At 37.2% G+C, this 16,895-nt stretch overlaps 1 protein-coding gene across 5 annotated transcripts in view; it reads left to right on the top strand.

The window, feature by feature from the left end:
- The first annotated feature begins 7,779 nt into the window (after window positions 1-7,779).
- The window catches only part of RBMS3 (RNA binding motif single stranded interacting protein 3), a 760,896-nt gene continuing 751,780 nt past the window's right edge, over window positions 7,780-16,895 (top strand). For all 5 annotated transcript variants that reach the window (XM_025375203.1, XM_025375206.1, XM_025375204.1 and 2 more), the window contains exon 1: window positions 7,780-8,716. In XM_025375203.1, coding sequence (XP_025230988.1) covers window positions 8,642-8,716 — 75 coding nt within the window. In that variant the 5' untranslated portion in view covers window positions 7,780-8,641. The remainder of the gene's footprint in view (window positions 8,717-16,895) is intronic.

Consider the following 16,895-nt stretch of genomic DNA (forward strand, 5'->3'; position numbering starts at 1 on the left):
TCTCAGTATCACTTCAATGGTTGAATCATAATCTATTCATTGGTGACTTATTTAACCAACCTGCTGGGCCTGGACATCAGGTTACTCCAACTACTTACACTTAAAATGTTATCTGGTGATCTATTTTAGATTCTTAGAACTGAAATGACTGGAAAATGATCTTTAAGATTGTATATTTTGTTTAAATTATATTAGAAGCATTATAGACATTTATTAGGAATATATTAGAGTGTCCATCTCACTGACTTTTATAGCTGCCTTATTTATCTTTCATTATATTAGGATTTTCCAAAGTAGTGGAACTATACTTCATATATATAATATATATATATGTGAAAGATTTCAAGGAATTGGTTCACACAATTATTGTGGGAACTAGAGGGTCCCCACAATAACCTTCAGGGCGAGCCAGCAGGCTGGAGACCTGGGGAAGAGTTGGTAAAAAGTCTTGAGTTCAAAAGCAGCCTGGGAGCAGAATTTTTTCCTTCTCTAAAGATCTTGGTCTTTATTCTTAAGGCCTTCAACTGACTGATGAGTCCCACCTACATTACGAAGGGTAATCTGCTTTACTCAAAGTGCCCTAATTTAAATGTTCACCACATTTAAAAAATACCTCACAGCAACACTTAGACTAGTGGATGACCACACAACTGGCACCATAGCCATGCCAGCTTGACAGGTTCAATTAACCATCACATTTGTCATCCAAACAGAGTTTATGCTATGTGATAAAAGGCCATGCTCTTTCTTTCCAGTTTTCTGTCTGTCTCCATGCAGACACAATTGACTTATTTAGGACTTTTATGTATACTGTTTTTCCATTTTAAACACGAAGGTTATCTTATCCAATTTTCAAATAAAGCATTTAAGATTGCCATCAGATGATGCTGAGGACTAAGCCTGTGGGCCCTATACAGACATGAGTCAGGATTATTCCTCTACCATGTTGTGACTGGAAAACTTGGATAGGGTAGTTACATCCTCTTCCTCTCAATTTTCTCTCTTGTAAAGAGTGAAAAATCGTACCTATTTCCCAGGTATTTGTGAATATTTATTGAGGAAACATTTATATTCCTAGTAGTATATACTGTGTAGTAGGCCATCTATTAATGTATTTTTTTTTCTTTTTTGTTTCAATTAGTTCAGGCTGCTATAACAAATTACCATAGACTGAGTGGCTTAAGCAACAAACATGTATTTCTCACAGTTCTAGAGGCTGAGAAGTCCAACATCATGGCGGCAGCAGACCTGGTGTCTGATGAGGGCTTGCTTCCGGGTTTGCAGATGGCAGGTCTTCTCATTGTATCCTCACATGGCAGAGAGGAGAGAGAGATCACCTCTTCACTGTCTCCCCTTAAAAAGACACTAATCCTATTCATGAAGCCTCTGCTCTACTGACCAAATTATCTCCCAAGGGTCCCACTTGCTAATACCATCACACTGGGGTTAGAATTTCAACACATGAGTTTGGGGAGGATACAAGCATTCAGTTCATAACACTCTAACTTTTTTCTTTTTTAGCTCATTAACTCCAGTACCCATTTCTAACAGTCAGTGTACAAAAACCTTTCCCTCTTCAGAATACCTAATACTTTAACAGTGCTCCTCCCAGAAAATCTAACATTTTTTTACCTTTTGGGTATAAGCCTCATTTACCCTTTTATTTTTTCACCAAATAGTGTCCATTAACCACTAGCACATAAATGAGATGATTTTAGAGAAACCATTTACAGTAGTTTCCTGCCCCCGTAGCTTCTTCCCAGTTTTGTTTCCGTGGCTTCAGGTTTCGGTTACCAGTAGTAGAGTATGACATTTTAAGAGACAGAGAGACTCATATAACTTTTACTACAGTATATTGTTATAATTATCTTTTGTATTATTATTGTTGTTATTCTCATATTTTGCCTAGTTAATAAATAAATCTGTCATACATATGTAAGCCTAGGAAAAAAACATTATATATAGGATTCAGTACTATCCAAGATTTCAGGCGTCCATTGGGAGTCTTGGAACGTATCCCCTGTGAATAAGAGGGAACTACTCCATTTATTTATTTAAGAAATATTAAGAGTGTATTAAATCCCAAGGACTGTTCTGTGTGTCAGAATATAATGTGTTAAATAAATTCATTGCCCTGTGGAGCTTAGATATTAGCGGGAGAAATACCCAAATAAGAAAACCAAAAATATATAACCAAATTATAAGTATTGCTGTATTAAACAGGTGGCCTAGGATAATCTGTGGTAACAATCACCACATTTTACTAGGACACTGTAGCAAAGGTTTATTTCTTGCTTATGAGAAGTCCACAGTGGCTAGTCCAGGCAGCTATCCAAATTTGCTGCCCTCAGCTTTCCAAGATGCTCCTTTCTTATGGCTCCTTCATGTCAGCACGTGCTTCCACTAGAGAAGAATCAAACAGCAGCAGCTAAAAGTTTTTACATGTGTCACTGCTGCTTCATGTTTTATTGGCTTTGGCAAGTCACATGGCCAGGCCTACTTTCAGTGGAGTGAGAAAGTGTGAATCTTGGTAATCCCAGTGGTAACAAAGAACTGGATGTCCCTACTACAAGTATTAAATGCTATGAAAAATGGAAATATAAACAGAGGATACAGGATGTGTAGTTTTTGCAAAGATAATAGAAGAAAAATAGACATAAGCCTTCATGTGCATTTTTGCTTTCTAACAAAGTACGTATTTCAGAAAAAAATTAAGTCAATTTAAAGAAAACTATTTAATAACTTGCTACAAATTGGTTCTCAGATATGAGAAAAAAACAAAGATTATACATGAATGGCTGGTGTTTAGAAATATAGAGTTGTTAAATCCATTTGAGGACAGGGACAATAATATTTATATTGGTACCCTCGATTATTTAGGCACAAAGTAAGTATTCAATAAAACTCTGTAGAAGTTAATAATTCTCATTGTTTTAAATTCTTCTTGCTTTTCTACCTGATTAAATGTCTCAAACTAAATTATGGTATAATTTTGTCCTGAGGTTTGATATTATCTTTCAAGGCCAACTTTAATCATCTTTACATTAATATTTTTATATTCAACTATTGTTTAAATTTGGACCACACACACTTGAATCACTAGTTGTCTCTCCTTATTTGTCTTGGGTGTTTTCCTAAACTATTGGTAAATATTCTGCTGAGATAAAAAAAAAAGAAAGTTGTAACAGTATCTTAATGTTGGAATTTGAAATCTACCATTTTATCTTTTTTTTTTTTAAACAACTTTTATGTTTAACATTCCTTTGACAACTGCTGTGTTGGAGAGGGATTTCATAAAGTTAAATTAAGTGGGCATAAAATGCCAAGATTTAAAAAATTTCTTTCAAGGTCATGCATGTCCTTCTTAAAGATAGAAGGGTATGTATGTAGTTTTTGGGTAATAGAATTATGGTTTGTCTTTAGACTTCTGTTCTTTTCTCTTGCTTTTGACTAAATCTTTTTATTTTATTTTATTTTATTTTATTTTTGAGATAGCGTTTCCCTCCTGTCACCCAAGCAGGAGTGCAATGGTGCAGTCTTGGCTCTCTACAACCTCTGCCTCCCAGGTTCAAGTGATTCTCCTGCCTCAGCCTCCCAAGTAGCTGGAATTACAGGCATGCACCACTATGCCAGGCTAATTTTTGTATTTTTAGTAGAGACGGGGTTTCACCATGTTGATCAGGCTGGTCTCAAACTTCTGACTTCAGGTGATCCACCCGCCTTGGCCTCCCAAAGTGCTAGGATTATAGGTGTGAGCCACTGTGCCCAGCCTTGACTAAATCTTTATAATTTAAGACACAAATAATCTAAACAAAGGACTCAGTTATTCTCTGAGTGGATATGTCAAGAGCAAACTAGAAGAGCGTCCTCATCTCTACCCAGGTGACCTTCATTTCAGCATTTTGGTGCCATCGCTTCTCCATTTCCCAGTGGCAGGTCTGAGGCATCATCTCAGGCCCCTTAGTCAAAAGCTTGTCCTACATCAGTGCCTCAGCTGGGCATGGTGGCTCAAGCCTGCAATCCCAGCACTTTGGGAGGCCGAGACAGGTGGATCACCTGAGGTTAGGAGTTTGAGATCAATCTGGCAAACATGACAAAACCCCATCTCTACTAAAAATATAAAAATTACCCTGGCCTGGTAGTGGGCGCCTGTAATCCCAGCTACTTGGGAGGCTGAGGCAGGAGAAACATTTGAATCCGGGAGACAGAGGTTGCAGTGAGCTGACATCGCACCAGTGCCCTTCAGCCTTGGCAACAGAGCAAGACTCCATCTCAAAAAATAATAAAAAATAAAAATCAATCAATCAATCAGTGCCTCTTCTGTCTGTTCTGTGAATCATGTGACTCAGTGAGAATCTATGCCCTTTGATGCAGTTTACTGTTCTTGGATTTGTATGAAATGTGTTGGTTAGTTGGCAAATGGGACACAGCTGTCTTCTGATTTAGAGAATGCCTTAAACCAGCTACCTCCTACCTTAACTTGATCACTTAAATGGAAAGGGCTACTGCTCCAACAGAGCAGAAATGATATAAAAACTATTTCTGATGTGAGTATCTTGCCTCCTGAATTGCCATGGCTACTGGTGTCTCTGAGGGAAGAAAATAAAAAATAAAAACACAGGTTTTACAATTCCCACAGGTGGTAAACCTACTTTACATTACTTAAGAAAAGCTTTAAAGGTGCAGTGAGGGTTTTTAAGCTAATGACAATTTACGCCTAAAACATTACAATAATCCGACGAAATCAAATAGCATTTAAAAAAGTAACAATTTTGTGTAGAAATTGCTGATAGCATCAACACATGCTGGGAACTTTACAGATAATGGGCTATATCAGATTTGGCTGAGGAGTTATTTATTTGGCCTTTCATTTGTAAATAAGACAGTATGCTTTTCCCTTTAAGGAGTATCTAGACCATGTGTTAATAAAAGACCACCTTTGCCCATGGTGACAGAATTGGCCAAAGCAATCTTGGGTTTTGGTGTTACGAGACAGAACTTGGAGGAACATTAGTAGGTTGTTTAAATGACAGCATTCTATAGTTGAAGATGACTAGATGTAGAATCTGAATATTTGGATAGAGTCCTTGCTGTACTGTTAACTATCAGTTATTTAGCTTTCTATATCAGTTCTTTACTAAGGTTTATATGATCTGGCCCAAGGGTACCTCCCCAACCCCATTTTATGGTCTTTACTCCTTTCTTGCTTCATTTCAGCCTCTCTGTGCCAGATCTTGCACATTCCAAAGACACAGTTCCACTGCAGGCCATTCTGTACTTACTGTTCCCTATGACTGGGATGCTTTTCCCCCATATGCAGGCTGGCATTTGTTAGGCGGATCCAACATGTTACAAGGTGTTTTAAAAGCTTCAAGTGTTTATCTGGGTTGGTTCTCGAAATAAATGTATGAAGTGAATAGGGATATTTCATGGATGAAGAAACTGAGGGAGATGAATGCAGAAGAGGCAGGATTGGAACCCAGGTAGTCTGGATGGGATCCAAGGCATTAACACTAAGTATTCTCACAGTGCATAATACCCAGAGAATGGTTCACACCCTTGCTTTGACCTTAGGAAAGCATTTTCCAAGGCTGTTCCTTGGAGAGCATTTTCCTATCTTGTTTAAAGTTGAATCTCTGTGACTTTGTTTCTCTTTACTCTGTTTCATATTTCCTTACAGCACTATGTATTTCCTGACATTATACTGCATATTTACTTGTTTATCCCTTTGTTTGTCCCCCCTCCCCCTGCCCGCTAAATACAAACTCGATGAAAGAAGGACCTTATTCTGATTTATGTACCTGTATATCCTGCACCCAGGTCAATTCTTGACTGTAAATGGGACTGAAATGTACTGAAAAAGGGATGTAAGTCAGGTTGAAAAATTATTTATTATGTTTAACATGTTGTTCTTCAGACATTTACTGAACACCCATTTTGTGCTCAACTCTATGCAAGTTTTTGGAAGTATAAAAGCAAGTGAGAACGATGTGACCTCCTGCTCTCCTAGAGTTTAGAACATCTTGGAAGAAACAAACAAGAAGCATGCAAATACATGTAGAATAAGCCTTCTATGAGGGCAAATAGAAAGTGCAGCAGAGAAGGAAGGGTTTAGAGAAAGCTACTGTGAGGAGATGATATCCATACTGAGACCTGAAGGACAGGCTTAAGGGTAAGAGAGGTGGAGATGGAGTTGGGAGAGCACTCCAGGAAGAGGGAATGACAGAAGGCTCTGAGAGCACGTTCCTGTCCTGAAAGTAGCTCAGAGTGACTCCGGTGTAGGATGTGAGGGGCAGAGTTGAAGGTCCGAGACTAGAGTAGAAAGCCAGGGCCAGACAGCTCGTCAAGTGTCCTGAAAACTATTCCAAAGAGTCAGGACTTTATTGTTTGAGAAATGTGACGCCACTGGAGGATTTTTAAATCAGTGTCATTTAAAGTATCTGATTCAGCGTGCTGCCTTCAGCCGGGAGAGTTGGCAGTATTTCTATTTTATCGATGGGACAACTGAGGCCCCACATAACACATTTAAGAGATAGGTGGGGTTGATTTAATATTCTCAGTCACCATGTTGTCAGGGCCTCCTAACTCTCTTACCCTCTCACCCTCCATCCTTCCTTCCTTCTGATTGTTATTCTTGTCAAAAGTAAAACATAAAACTCTTTATCTGCCATCCTTATTTGTATCCAAGGAACACGTATGAACTCACACGGCTTCCAGAAACCAGTTCCCCTCGGTGGAAGCCAGTTGCTTCAGGGGTGGTGCGGCTTCTATGTGGATGGACACCATGTGTGCGCTGAGCCCAAATTCTCTGTTCTTCTTGACTAGGAAGCTGGATTTGTACCAGGGACTTTTTATCTTAATAGGCGACTCTGGGCTCAGGAGAACAGAGCCGACTTGACAAAGTAGAAAAGAGCTCAGTACTGGTCTGCCCACGCTTTGGGCATGCGTGAGCACTCGCAGCAAAACACAGCTGGCACATCTAATTTTAGCCTCGCCCGCCTTGAAAAGGGGCCCTTTAAGGAAATATATTTTCTCTGAAACAATTTGTATTATAATGTAGCAGCTGATAGACATGACAGAATATTATCATTGGTGGGAAAAAACTCCGCCAAGTAATTATGATTTTTGTTCTTTTTTTTTTTTAGATGTAAAGTGATTAAAGCATCAGTGCATCAAAATAATCATAAAGAGAGAGACAATGGGAGAAACATATTTTATTTGTAAAAAAAGATCTGATAAATCTAAGGGGTCATGTCTTTTCTTTTTCTTTTTTTCTTTTTCTTTTTTTTTTTTTTTTTACAAAATGGATGTAATAAAAAGGGTTATTATTTTTGATATATTCAGTTGATCAGTCCAATCTGATGACATGTGGCATTAACAGTAGTCCTGGAGTAGACTCCAAAATTTCTTCAATACTTAGTATCCACCGGGTTTTCCAGGTAGTAAAAGGTTAGTTTCTCAATCAGCTCTTGGATGCGTCTGGCTCTAGTGTGTTAACAGATTTTGAAAGCATCCGGGACTTACTTTTTTCCCCTTTAACCAGCAAGGTTAGTTCCTCTGCCTTTATTTCTTTTCCTTTCTCCTCCTTCCTTCTTTCGTCCTCTCTTCCCTCTCTTCTGTGTTTTGTTCAGCAGGGTGGCTTACCTCGGAACTTGGCAAAAAGGGGAACAAAAAGCAGCTCTTGTGTGGGGTAGATGGAGGACGGATAAGAAATAATCCACCGCCCGCATTTGAGTTCTTCAGGTTCAGTTCCAGCGGCAGCAGCGTTGCTGCAAAAATCGCTTGCTATTCGAGATAGCCAGCAGAGGGAATCGGAACTTTGCTTGCAGCAGGGGTTGAAGCAGCCTTTTTTTTTTTTTTTTTTTTTTTTCTTGGAGGAAATACTGCAGCCTTCTGGACTGCGTACGCTGCTCCCTGGAGAGGCTCTCTCGGTTCCACCCACCGGCTGGAAGGAGGGGAAGTGAATGAAAGGACAGGACAAGCCCCGAACACCATGTCACTCTGGGAGGGAGACAGCAGCAACTAAGCTGTACAAGGTTTTTTTTTTTTTTTTTTTTTCTCCTTTTTTTTTCTTTTTTTTTTTTTTCTTTTTCCCTTTTCTTTTTCTTTTTTTTTTCTTTTTCTTTCTTTTTTTCTTTTTCTTTCTTTCTCTTTCTCTCTCTTTTTTTCTTTTTCTTTAAGGTGGGGAAGGAGACAACCAGGAGACAGAAAGCTGATCTGCAAGGATTTGGAATTGTGTTAAAAGGACTTTGATTTTTTTCCCCCTTTACGAACGCTGGCAATTGACATCACTACAGACAGCCCGGTTAGAGAACAAACTGCCTCATCCCAAGTGGACCCCGGCAGCTGGGGGAAGCCAGGCAAGATCTGGGAAGGCTGTGTGTGGGTGTTTTTTCTACAGATCTCACTCCTCACCTTTTTTTTTTTTTTTTTTTTCCTTTGGTGTGTGTTTTTTGTTTTGTTTTGTTTGTTTGTTTTTTTTAAAAAAAAATTCTTGCTGTGTTGGAACTAGCGAGTGGTGGAGTCTCAAGCCTCATCAGTCACCGGGACTGTCAGGAATAGTGGTTTAAGAGGAAGCTCGGCCTGGGGTACTATACCCTGTCATCCAGTTCCCTGCCTCGGAGATAAAGATTCCAGCTACATGGGCAAACGCCTGGATCAGCCACAAATGTACCCCCAGTACACTTACTACTATCCTCATTATCTCCAAACCAAGGTATGGCTTCACCCACCGTCTGGCAATCAGTGTGGTATCCTTCTGCACTTGGGATGGGAAACAGACAGGCGTGTGAATTATTAGTTAACCCCCACCCCCATCACTTCTTCCTGCTTCTTTGAAATTAGTGACATACCAATGGAGTTAATGAGGCAGAAGAAGACCTAAGAAGAAAGCAGCAAACCCCGAATTGTAGCTTTCTCTTTAAGGAGAGATAATAGTTTCACTTGAGTTCAGTTTCCTTTGTTGTTATTTGGCAGCATAAATGGTCCTGATATCAGGAAAGTCTTTTGCAGATGGGCACGGATTTTAGAAAGCAGATCACAACAGTGATTATCAGGCACAAGAATATAATTTCAGGGGCTTTTCTGGTGAGCTGTTCTTTGTTTGTGGCTCTAAAGGGTTTTTCTTACTGGATAGGACGTGCCAGGGTGGGGGTAACTCAAACTTTTAATCACAGAGTATAGAATGAAAGAAGGGTGTGAGAAGGTATAGGGCTCCTACCAGAGTCTCTGAGAGTTTGTTTATTTTTGTTTTTAATTTGCCTTGCATATTTTATTTTATATTGAAGATGATCAGCATGCTATAGACTGCATTCGGAGCTTTACAATACATGTTCTTTACTTTTAGAAGATCTAGTTTTCTGTGTAGCTGCCATGAGGAGGCCTGAGTCTTGAAAAGGAATGAAATGTAACTGATAATAGTTGGACTTGAATTGGTTAAATACTTTAGGCTTTATGTGTGTGTGCTCAAATGACCATTAGGGGCCCAGAGGCAAGCCCACGTAAGTAAGCAGTGGGCAGTACCTACCCTGAACTTTATCCTGCAGTTAAGACATGAAAGACTCTCAGGTGTGAAATCACTGCTCCAATTTGTCAATTACATTGGACTTGATTAGGGGAAAACATGTTAGCGGAGTGACCACCTCGAGACTATGGGTGATAATTACTTTGTGTTGCATTAGCATTAGCCAGACTCCACCATCTCCTTAATAAATAAATATGCCGAGAGTGAACAAGGCATGCCTGAATGATCTGTGCTGTCACCAGGACTCGGTGATGTGATTAGGGTTTGGTAATTCATGCTGTAGTTATCTCTCATTTATTTTGTCTCATCCGACAATGCCTATTTGTAAACCAGACTGGCAGGCTGACTTTCAGTATTATATGAAAGATTGTTGCTTTATTTATTTCTTTTTCAATTGCTTTATAATCCACCCTGCCCCTCCAAGGTCGACTCACACTGCTATTTGCCTTTGTGAGCATTTAGTTTGTGCTGCTGATGCTTAAATAGACTAGCCCTCCTGCTTGGTGCCTCGAGTTTTAACTCTTTGGGGGTGTTGGGTAGAGAATGCTGCCTGCCATTCGTCAAGGAAATGGCAGAGCAAGGACAAGTTAAAAGGGGAAAATTTACAGTCATTTCTCATCCCTCAACGAAACAAAAACAATAAACTCAAAGGCTGCATGAAAAATATGAGACATTCCATCCCTTTTACTCATTTCAGAAATTACAGTTTGTTTTGGGTTCTTGTTTTCTACTATGGTGTATATTCAGAAAAGAAACTTTAGATTGAAATGAATAACATAATTGTTTTTCTGTTTGAGACCTCTTTTAACCTATTACTAACAGGAAATAGTGAATGTTATGCACATTTTTTTCAAAGACACAGGGTGCTGGATGAGCTATACTAGTAGAAAGTGTGTGTGTGTGAGAGAGAAAGATGGGGGTTAAAGAGGGAGAGTGGAGTAGTGAGGGAAAAGAGAAGAGCCTGAAAAATAGGGAGATTTTAGATATCTGCTTTGGAGTTCTATGTAATTTAGTGTTGTATAGACAGGCAGCATCTGGATCTTGTTACTCTCAGGCTAGCCAACGCCATCAACTTCTGGAACATTTTTAAAGAGTTAGATCCATTAGGCATTCTATGTTGATATTTGGATAATCAGATCAGGATAGTAGGGAATATAAGATCAGCTACTTTGCCTATCATGGTAGTTCATATTGATTATTATGTTGTAAAACGTTGACAATGCTTTGAAGTTGTCCTATATTGTTATGGTGGCTCTGAAATGACAGACATTAATAGCATTTCTGGAAGCTGAAGATGTGAAAACGTGCCCTGTTTTGAAACTTGCATAGAGAGGAAATGAGGTGAAGAGTCAATGTGCAATCATATTTTAAAATGGGGGTACTGGGGAGTTTCTGACAGGGTTAACACTATACAATGAAGCACCATCATGTTTCAGTGTAACAGGAAAACAATTAGGTTATTTCCATATCGCTTTTTGTTCCTTCTACACTTATACCTCAAAATATAATTTATAATAATTTTAAATGAAGTACATGCTGCTTATATTCATTTGGTAAACCTGGGTGGAATTCATAAAATCCACTCTTTGTAGCCTTGGCTTAGAGTTATAATCTAATTTTAAATTCATAACTATTTTAAATGATGCTGATATATCAAGAACACTTACATTTGATGAAAATAGAATTCTACGGTAGGTCAAAATCACATTCTGGTGATAACATATCTTAAATTTTTCTCTTAATTGAGGTGGGTTTTATTCCTGCCAATCCACAAGGGCTGTTTGCTATCGTTAGTTTTTTGGGGAAAATCTTCATGGGATTTTAAAGGATTGAAATGTTTATTACTATATTATTTCAGAGAATGCACACATGCTGAACTCTCTTTTTCTTCTTATGTAATGATAAATACCTCTGCTATTTTTTAATGATAAAACAAAATGAAAATGAGATTTAAGAAATAAATGCAGATGTTTCCATTCCCTGGAATACATAGTAAAGTTTTAGAAGAACTTGTGACACTTCCCTGCCTTCTCTGCTCCTGTTATTTAACATTGCATTGCAACCAATCTCTCAACTTTGCCTCTTTAAAGATAAATGTTGATGCTCCTTCAAATAATTTTTCAAATCCTTAAAATGTTTTATATTAGAAAAATATGCATGTAAGTTAAGATGAAAACCCAGTGTTTGACTCGTAGCTATAATGTGTAACAATATTATCATCCTATGCTCCCTCTTTCACACCTCACATCTTTAAAACGTTGTCATTTGTCAATTTTCTTTTTGATGAATTTTTTTTTTCCTACCAAAAGAAGCAATTTCAAGGAGGAACATTACTTTGGTTAAGGAATAATGAAGAAATCTTAGTGACATCTTATAATATTTAAATAAGAAACAGCTGGATGAAAAAAATAGTTTATCAAGGCAAATTTGCTGTTTGGAAGGGACACCCAGAATAATCAGCAAGTTTTAGAGAAAGGGGGCTCAAAAAATAATTCATTAGCTTAATGACAAAATATAAAATGTTTGATTAGTTGTAATCCAACATTTTTCAAATATTTTATCACTCTTTCCAAAAAAAAAAAAACAACCTGTTGCTGTTGAATTATGAGATTCCAGGTGAATTTCATTCTGAATTTTTGAGGTACTTACCAGGTCCGGATGGGGTGGGGAGGGGGAAGGTGCAGGGCTGGGGGGATGGGGGGAAAGGTGTGGGAGTGGGGAGTAGGGGGTTCTTGAAAAAAATTTCGTTGAACTAGGTAAGCTTAAAAGAAGAAAACCTGGTTACAGCCTGGTGAATTGATTTTTTTTCCAGCTGATAGATACTTCTCTCACATATATTTGGAAAACTTTAGTCATCTTCATAAAACTTAAAAAGTCACCTAAGCATACACAGCGAGTTTCTCCTTTCTTCCTTTTCCACACCCTTACCAGTTCACTATGTTTCTACCAATCCAGTGCACAGTTTCTAATGATGTTGCTCTCACATGAGTTTACTGAATTCCCTTCTTTGGTCGTCCGGTTCCCCCAGAAGGTCTTGAAGAAAGGGGTTCTGACTAGTGGACCCAAACAGAATTTCTTTGATTGGTGGTACTCAGATTGTGTTTAGAGCCTGGTATGAAGAAGGGGCCAGGTAAGGAGTAATTAATCAACTGCACATTGATTTCAGGCTGAATATTCAACCATCTGCAGCCACCCGTCTCTAAAAGTGTAGCTGAAGCACAATTGATTGTGCCATAGAATGAGCAAACACTTGAAAACACAAGTAAGTGAAGGAAGAGAGGCTTCTATGGGGCGAAGGATATTCTTAAAGATGTGAATGTACAGATCCTTCAAAAGCAAAACAAAACAACCCTGTAACACACTCCTTACACATGAAAATGTAGAAAATCTTGCAGAGGGAGGGAATGAGTTTAGAATTTCCTTAGTACTTCCTGCCTCAGATTTGCATTGATATCCAGAGTTGGTAACGTGCCAGTTGTTTTAAAACAGCCTTGAAAACTCCAAAGTTCTGTTTTCCTTTGAAAGCCTGAAACATACAAAACTGGTTTTCTAAAATCTTCCAGCGATGGAATTTTTAGGTACAACTACAAATATTTTCTTTCGCTTCAAGGGGGTAATACAATAGCATGAAACTATGATAGCGTGAAACTATGATAAATCCTGTTTGTCTCACTTTAGACTGTATAGAATTTTTAATTGGTTTCAAATAAGAGGAAAATAGAAGGAAGGGGCCATCCTTGTTTCTCAGTTTTGTTTTTTTTGTTTTTTTCCTTAACTCCCCCAAGCCTTCATTATCAGTGGGATTGGATACAATTCCAATGCATGTTTTGCTATTTTTTTTCCATGATATAGACATTGTTTTTACAACACTAAGTTTGGTGCCTACTTAAAAGGAGTAGAAAAGAAAAAAGTTCATGGTATTTTCTTTTCTCCAGAATGGAGTCAAACATAAGGAAATTATCATGTATATTTAGCAGCATCTTTCTAAAGCATTTTCCTTTCACTTTCTTTCAATTTGGAAAAATATAGCACAAAATTACAGCACAGAATTATTTACATGAAGTAATAACATGTATCTGAGGGCTGGGGGTGGGGTCATTTGCAGGGAGGGACACAATATAGAAGGGAGGATGCAAGTTCTTTCCAGGTCTTTCTGGCTTCAGGATTTCTGGAAGGCTTCATTTTTGCACTAATATGATTTTACACAACCCTTTTTGACATTATCAGTCTTTTGGCAGAGAGAGAGTTCAGTCACAATTATGTCTATGCCAAATTCTAAAAACAAACCAAAACAACAACAAAAAAAGTATTTTCTTTTAAAATAAAACTTTTTTAATGTCAAACTTTTTATTCAGAGTAAATGGTTGATGTTTATTCAAAATTGGCTTCAAGTACTACATTGAAATTGTTTTGTAACAGTCTCATAAGCCACAGCTGTATGTGATTAAATAGTGTAATATCAAAAGCATGTGAGAATAGACGTTTTTATGCTATAGCTGTTGCACAGCAAGAGTGCAGATGGAACTGAAGGGAGACCAAAAGCGAAAATGTATTCATGTGGTGTAATACGTGTGTTGAGGATATGTGTTGCTATTTTTTGCAGTAGTGGGAAAATGTTGAACTATTTTGGATGAGCTTAGAAAATATCCTCTCGGAAAACGGAAACAGACATATAATACCATTTTTAAAATATGGAGTGGATCATGCCATTCAATTAGAAAACACATAGGTGCTGAATAGAACTGAAACCAATTCAAGTGGAAGAATGAAAATTATTCCCATTGAGCACACATTCAAAAAGCAAAAGTGACTTTCTCATTTCTGTTTTGAAATTATAATTTTTTTTTACTACTTTATGGAACAATTGTAAGAAAACCTTCAGCCCATTTATATCTAAAGAAGAGTATCAGACAATAAGAATCAGCAACTTACAGATGGCAAAATAGGCAGCAGTATATTGCTTTTTAAAGATATTTGGATATATGATGCTATTCAATGTTATATAAATATTGCTCTTTTCTTACCAGTGTTAAAAATTACAAAGCTACACAAAGACATACAACTTTTGCTTCTATTTCTGTAACAGAGATGTTATCATAAAGAGGTGTCGGTTTTTATGAGGTGATTTAATACAGTATTTTTGAAATAATATTTGTTAATAAAAACTAATAACCTCTAGCTTCCTAGAGATAATAAATCTATAGGATTAGTCATACTAATCATCACCACCATTCATATGTGATTGTTTTCAGGGTCTTGAAAAAGCTCATGGAATTGTCTATTTTTAGATTTCAGATTTTAGACAAAAGTAATTTTAAAAAGAAAAAGAGAGGGGCGGACTGAGATGAGTTAAATTTTGCTCGGTTTTGTTTTTATTTTTTCTTTTAAGTTGATACTGGCAGATAATCTGGTCTCATTAAAAATATTTTGTTTTATCCCTGTAGGTTGATTAATCAGGGAGTATATATTATGTGGAATCAGGAATAAAATTTTAATAATTCAAAACCAATTCCTAATAAATAACAAATTTCAAAAGTATAGATAATAAAGGAAAGATAATAGACCCTATCCTTTCGTGGGGGAATTATCTGATTTGTATGTCAATGCATTGGTTTCTAGGTTGGATTCCTTCACTAGGATCCCTTCCATTGTGAGATAGCTGAGCCTGCTTTGGTATCTTAGTGGTGTCTTCAGGTGACCTCGGTTTTGTGTCATTCATGAGTTTTTCTTTGGTTCCCGGATGCTTTCCACAGAGCAGATCAAATGCTGCTTTATTGGCTCTCTGGTGATTTGAAAAATTTAACTGTCTTCATCCTTTTATACATCTAAATCCAGTGCACTGAGAGAAACACGTCCATCACTTGGGAGTGGGTGGATAGCAGTTCCCAGGAGTGGAACAAAATGACAGACGTTCTTTAATCATGATCTTTTCCAGCTTTGTTGTGGTGGTTACAATTTTTCTTCTGAGTGGGTAAAATTAAGGTGTATCCAAAAACCTAATTGCGATAGTATGATGCTATACTTTTCCACCTTTAACTTCCTGTCTGCAGGTGGTGTGGAGCTAAGTGGTTCTGCATGTTTGTCTAAACCAGTTGAGGTAATGAAGGAGACTAGAATTGCCACATTAAAATACTGACAACCTTAGTTTCATGAATGATTATAAGTACTCGGTGTAAATATAACAATTAATGAAATATTATTTTGACTGGATCCAAAACCTACAAATCTGCAAAACCTACCATCTCTGAGTCTCAGAATAGTAGCCTAGAAAACGTGGGAACTGAATACTGTGGTTACTACAGTATAGGGTATTGTAGGAGGGAAATAACTTCCCAAGAACATAGAAACAAGAATATTATCTTTTCTACTTTTTCTTTTAAGATTCCCTTCTTGTTTTTCAAAAAGCTCCTGTTAGCTGAATTAATGAAAGCAAATGACATATACAATTTTAAATTTTTATTTAAACTTTGAAAAATCATACATTATTTTCATATAACTTAGTCCATAAGTTGCTGTTAGGCTTGCTTCTCTGAGTATATTTGGAGTATAAAACAAGGAAGATAATCATTTAGGAAAATGGGTTTCTATTCATATCAGTCTGTGTGTTCATTTATTCATTTGCGAAATGAATGAAATAACCCTGACCTCAACAATATATCATAGTGGCCTCTGCTATGGAAGGCATGAAGTTGCTGAGCTGTTAAGAGAGGGTGGTTCATAAATAAGTAGCAATGTTATCATTTCTGAAGCCCAAGTGCATGTTTTTATTTACTTTATTACAGACTCAGCTCTCAGGCGGGTAGTCTGTCTTTAACACAGAAGAGAGTTTAGGAGCTCCTCAAATGTGTAAAAGCCATTTCTATTTGCTGAAGCATAGCTCTTCACCACATAATCATTGAAAATTATGTTTTAGAAGAATATTTAGTGATGGGGGAATGTTTATAATACATCAAATGGTTAAAACAGGGAATTATGTTCCTAATATTATAAAAGCATAAAGAATCCAAATATAGACATATACAAAGACTTAAAGAAAATATATCAAATTCTCAAGGAAGATAAAAAGTAAATGGAACCTTGAATTTTGTTTCATGAATGATAAATACAAAAGTGAGACTCGACTACATACCTTATTAGTCAAGGGTACCCTAATAGTGCCCTTTCCTGTTGTGCGGCAAGTAAGGTATAATAGGAGAAAAGTAAATCTAACGATATTTTAAATATTGATAATAATAGTTTTAGGAGCTGATTTTTAAACTTCTTTTAGACTTAACTTTCCTATCATTATATTGTGAGGTTAAGAAATTGGTATATATTACATTCAATATGCTAGATGCAAATGATCTTGTGTTCCTCCCACTCTTAGCTGATA

This window comes from Theropithecus gelada, chromosome 2 (assembly GCF_003255815.1).
Source record: "Theropithecus gelada isolate Dixy chromosome 2, Tgel_1.0, whole genome shotgun sequence".
In the NCBI taxonomy this organism is placed as follows: domain Eukaryota; kingdom Metazoa; phylum Chordata; class Mammalia; order Primates; family Cercopithecidae; genus Theropithecus; species Theropithecus gelada.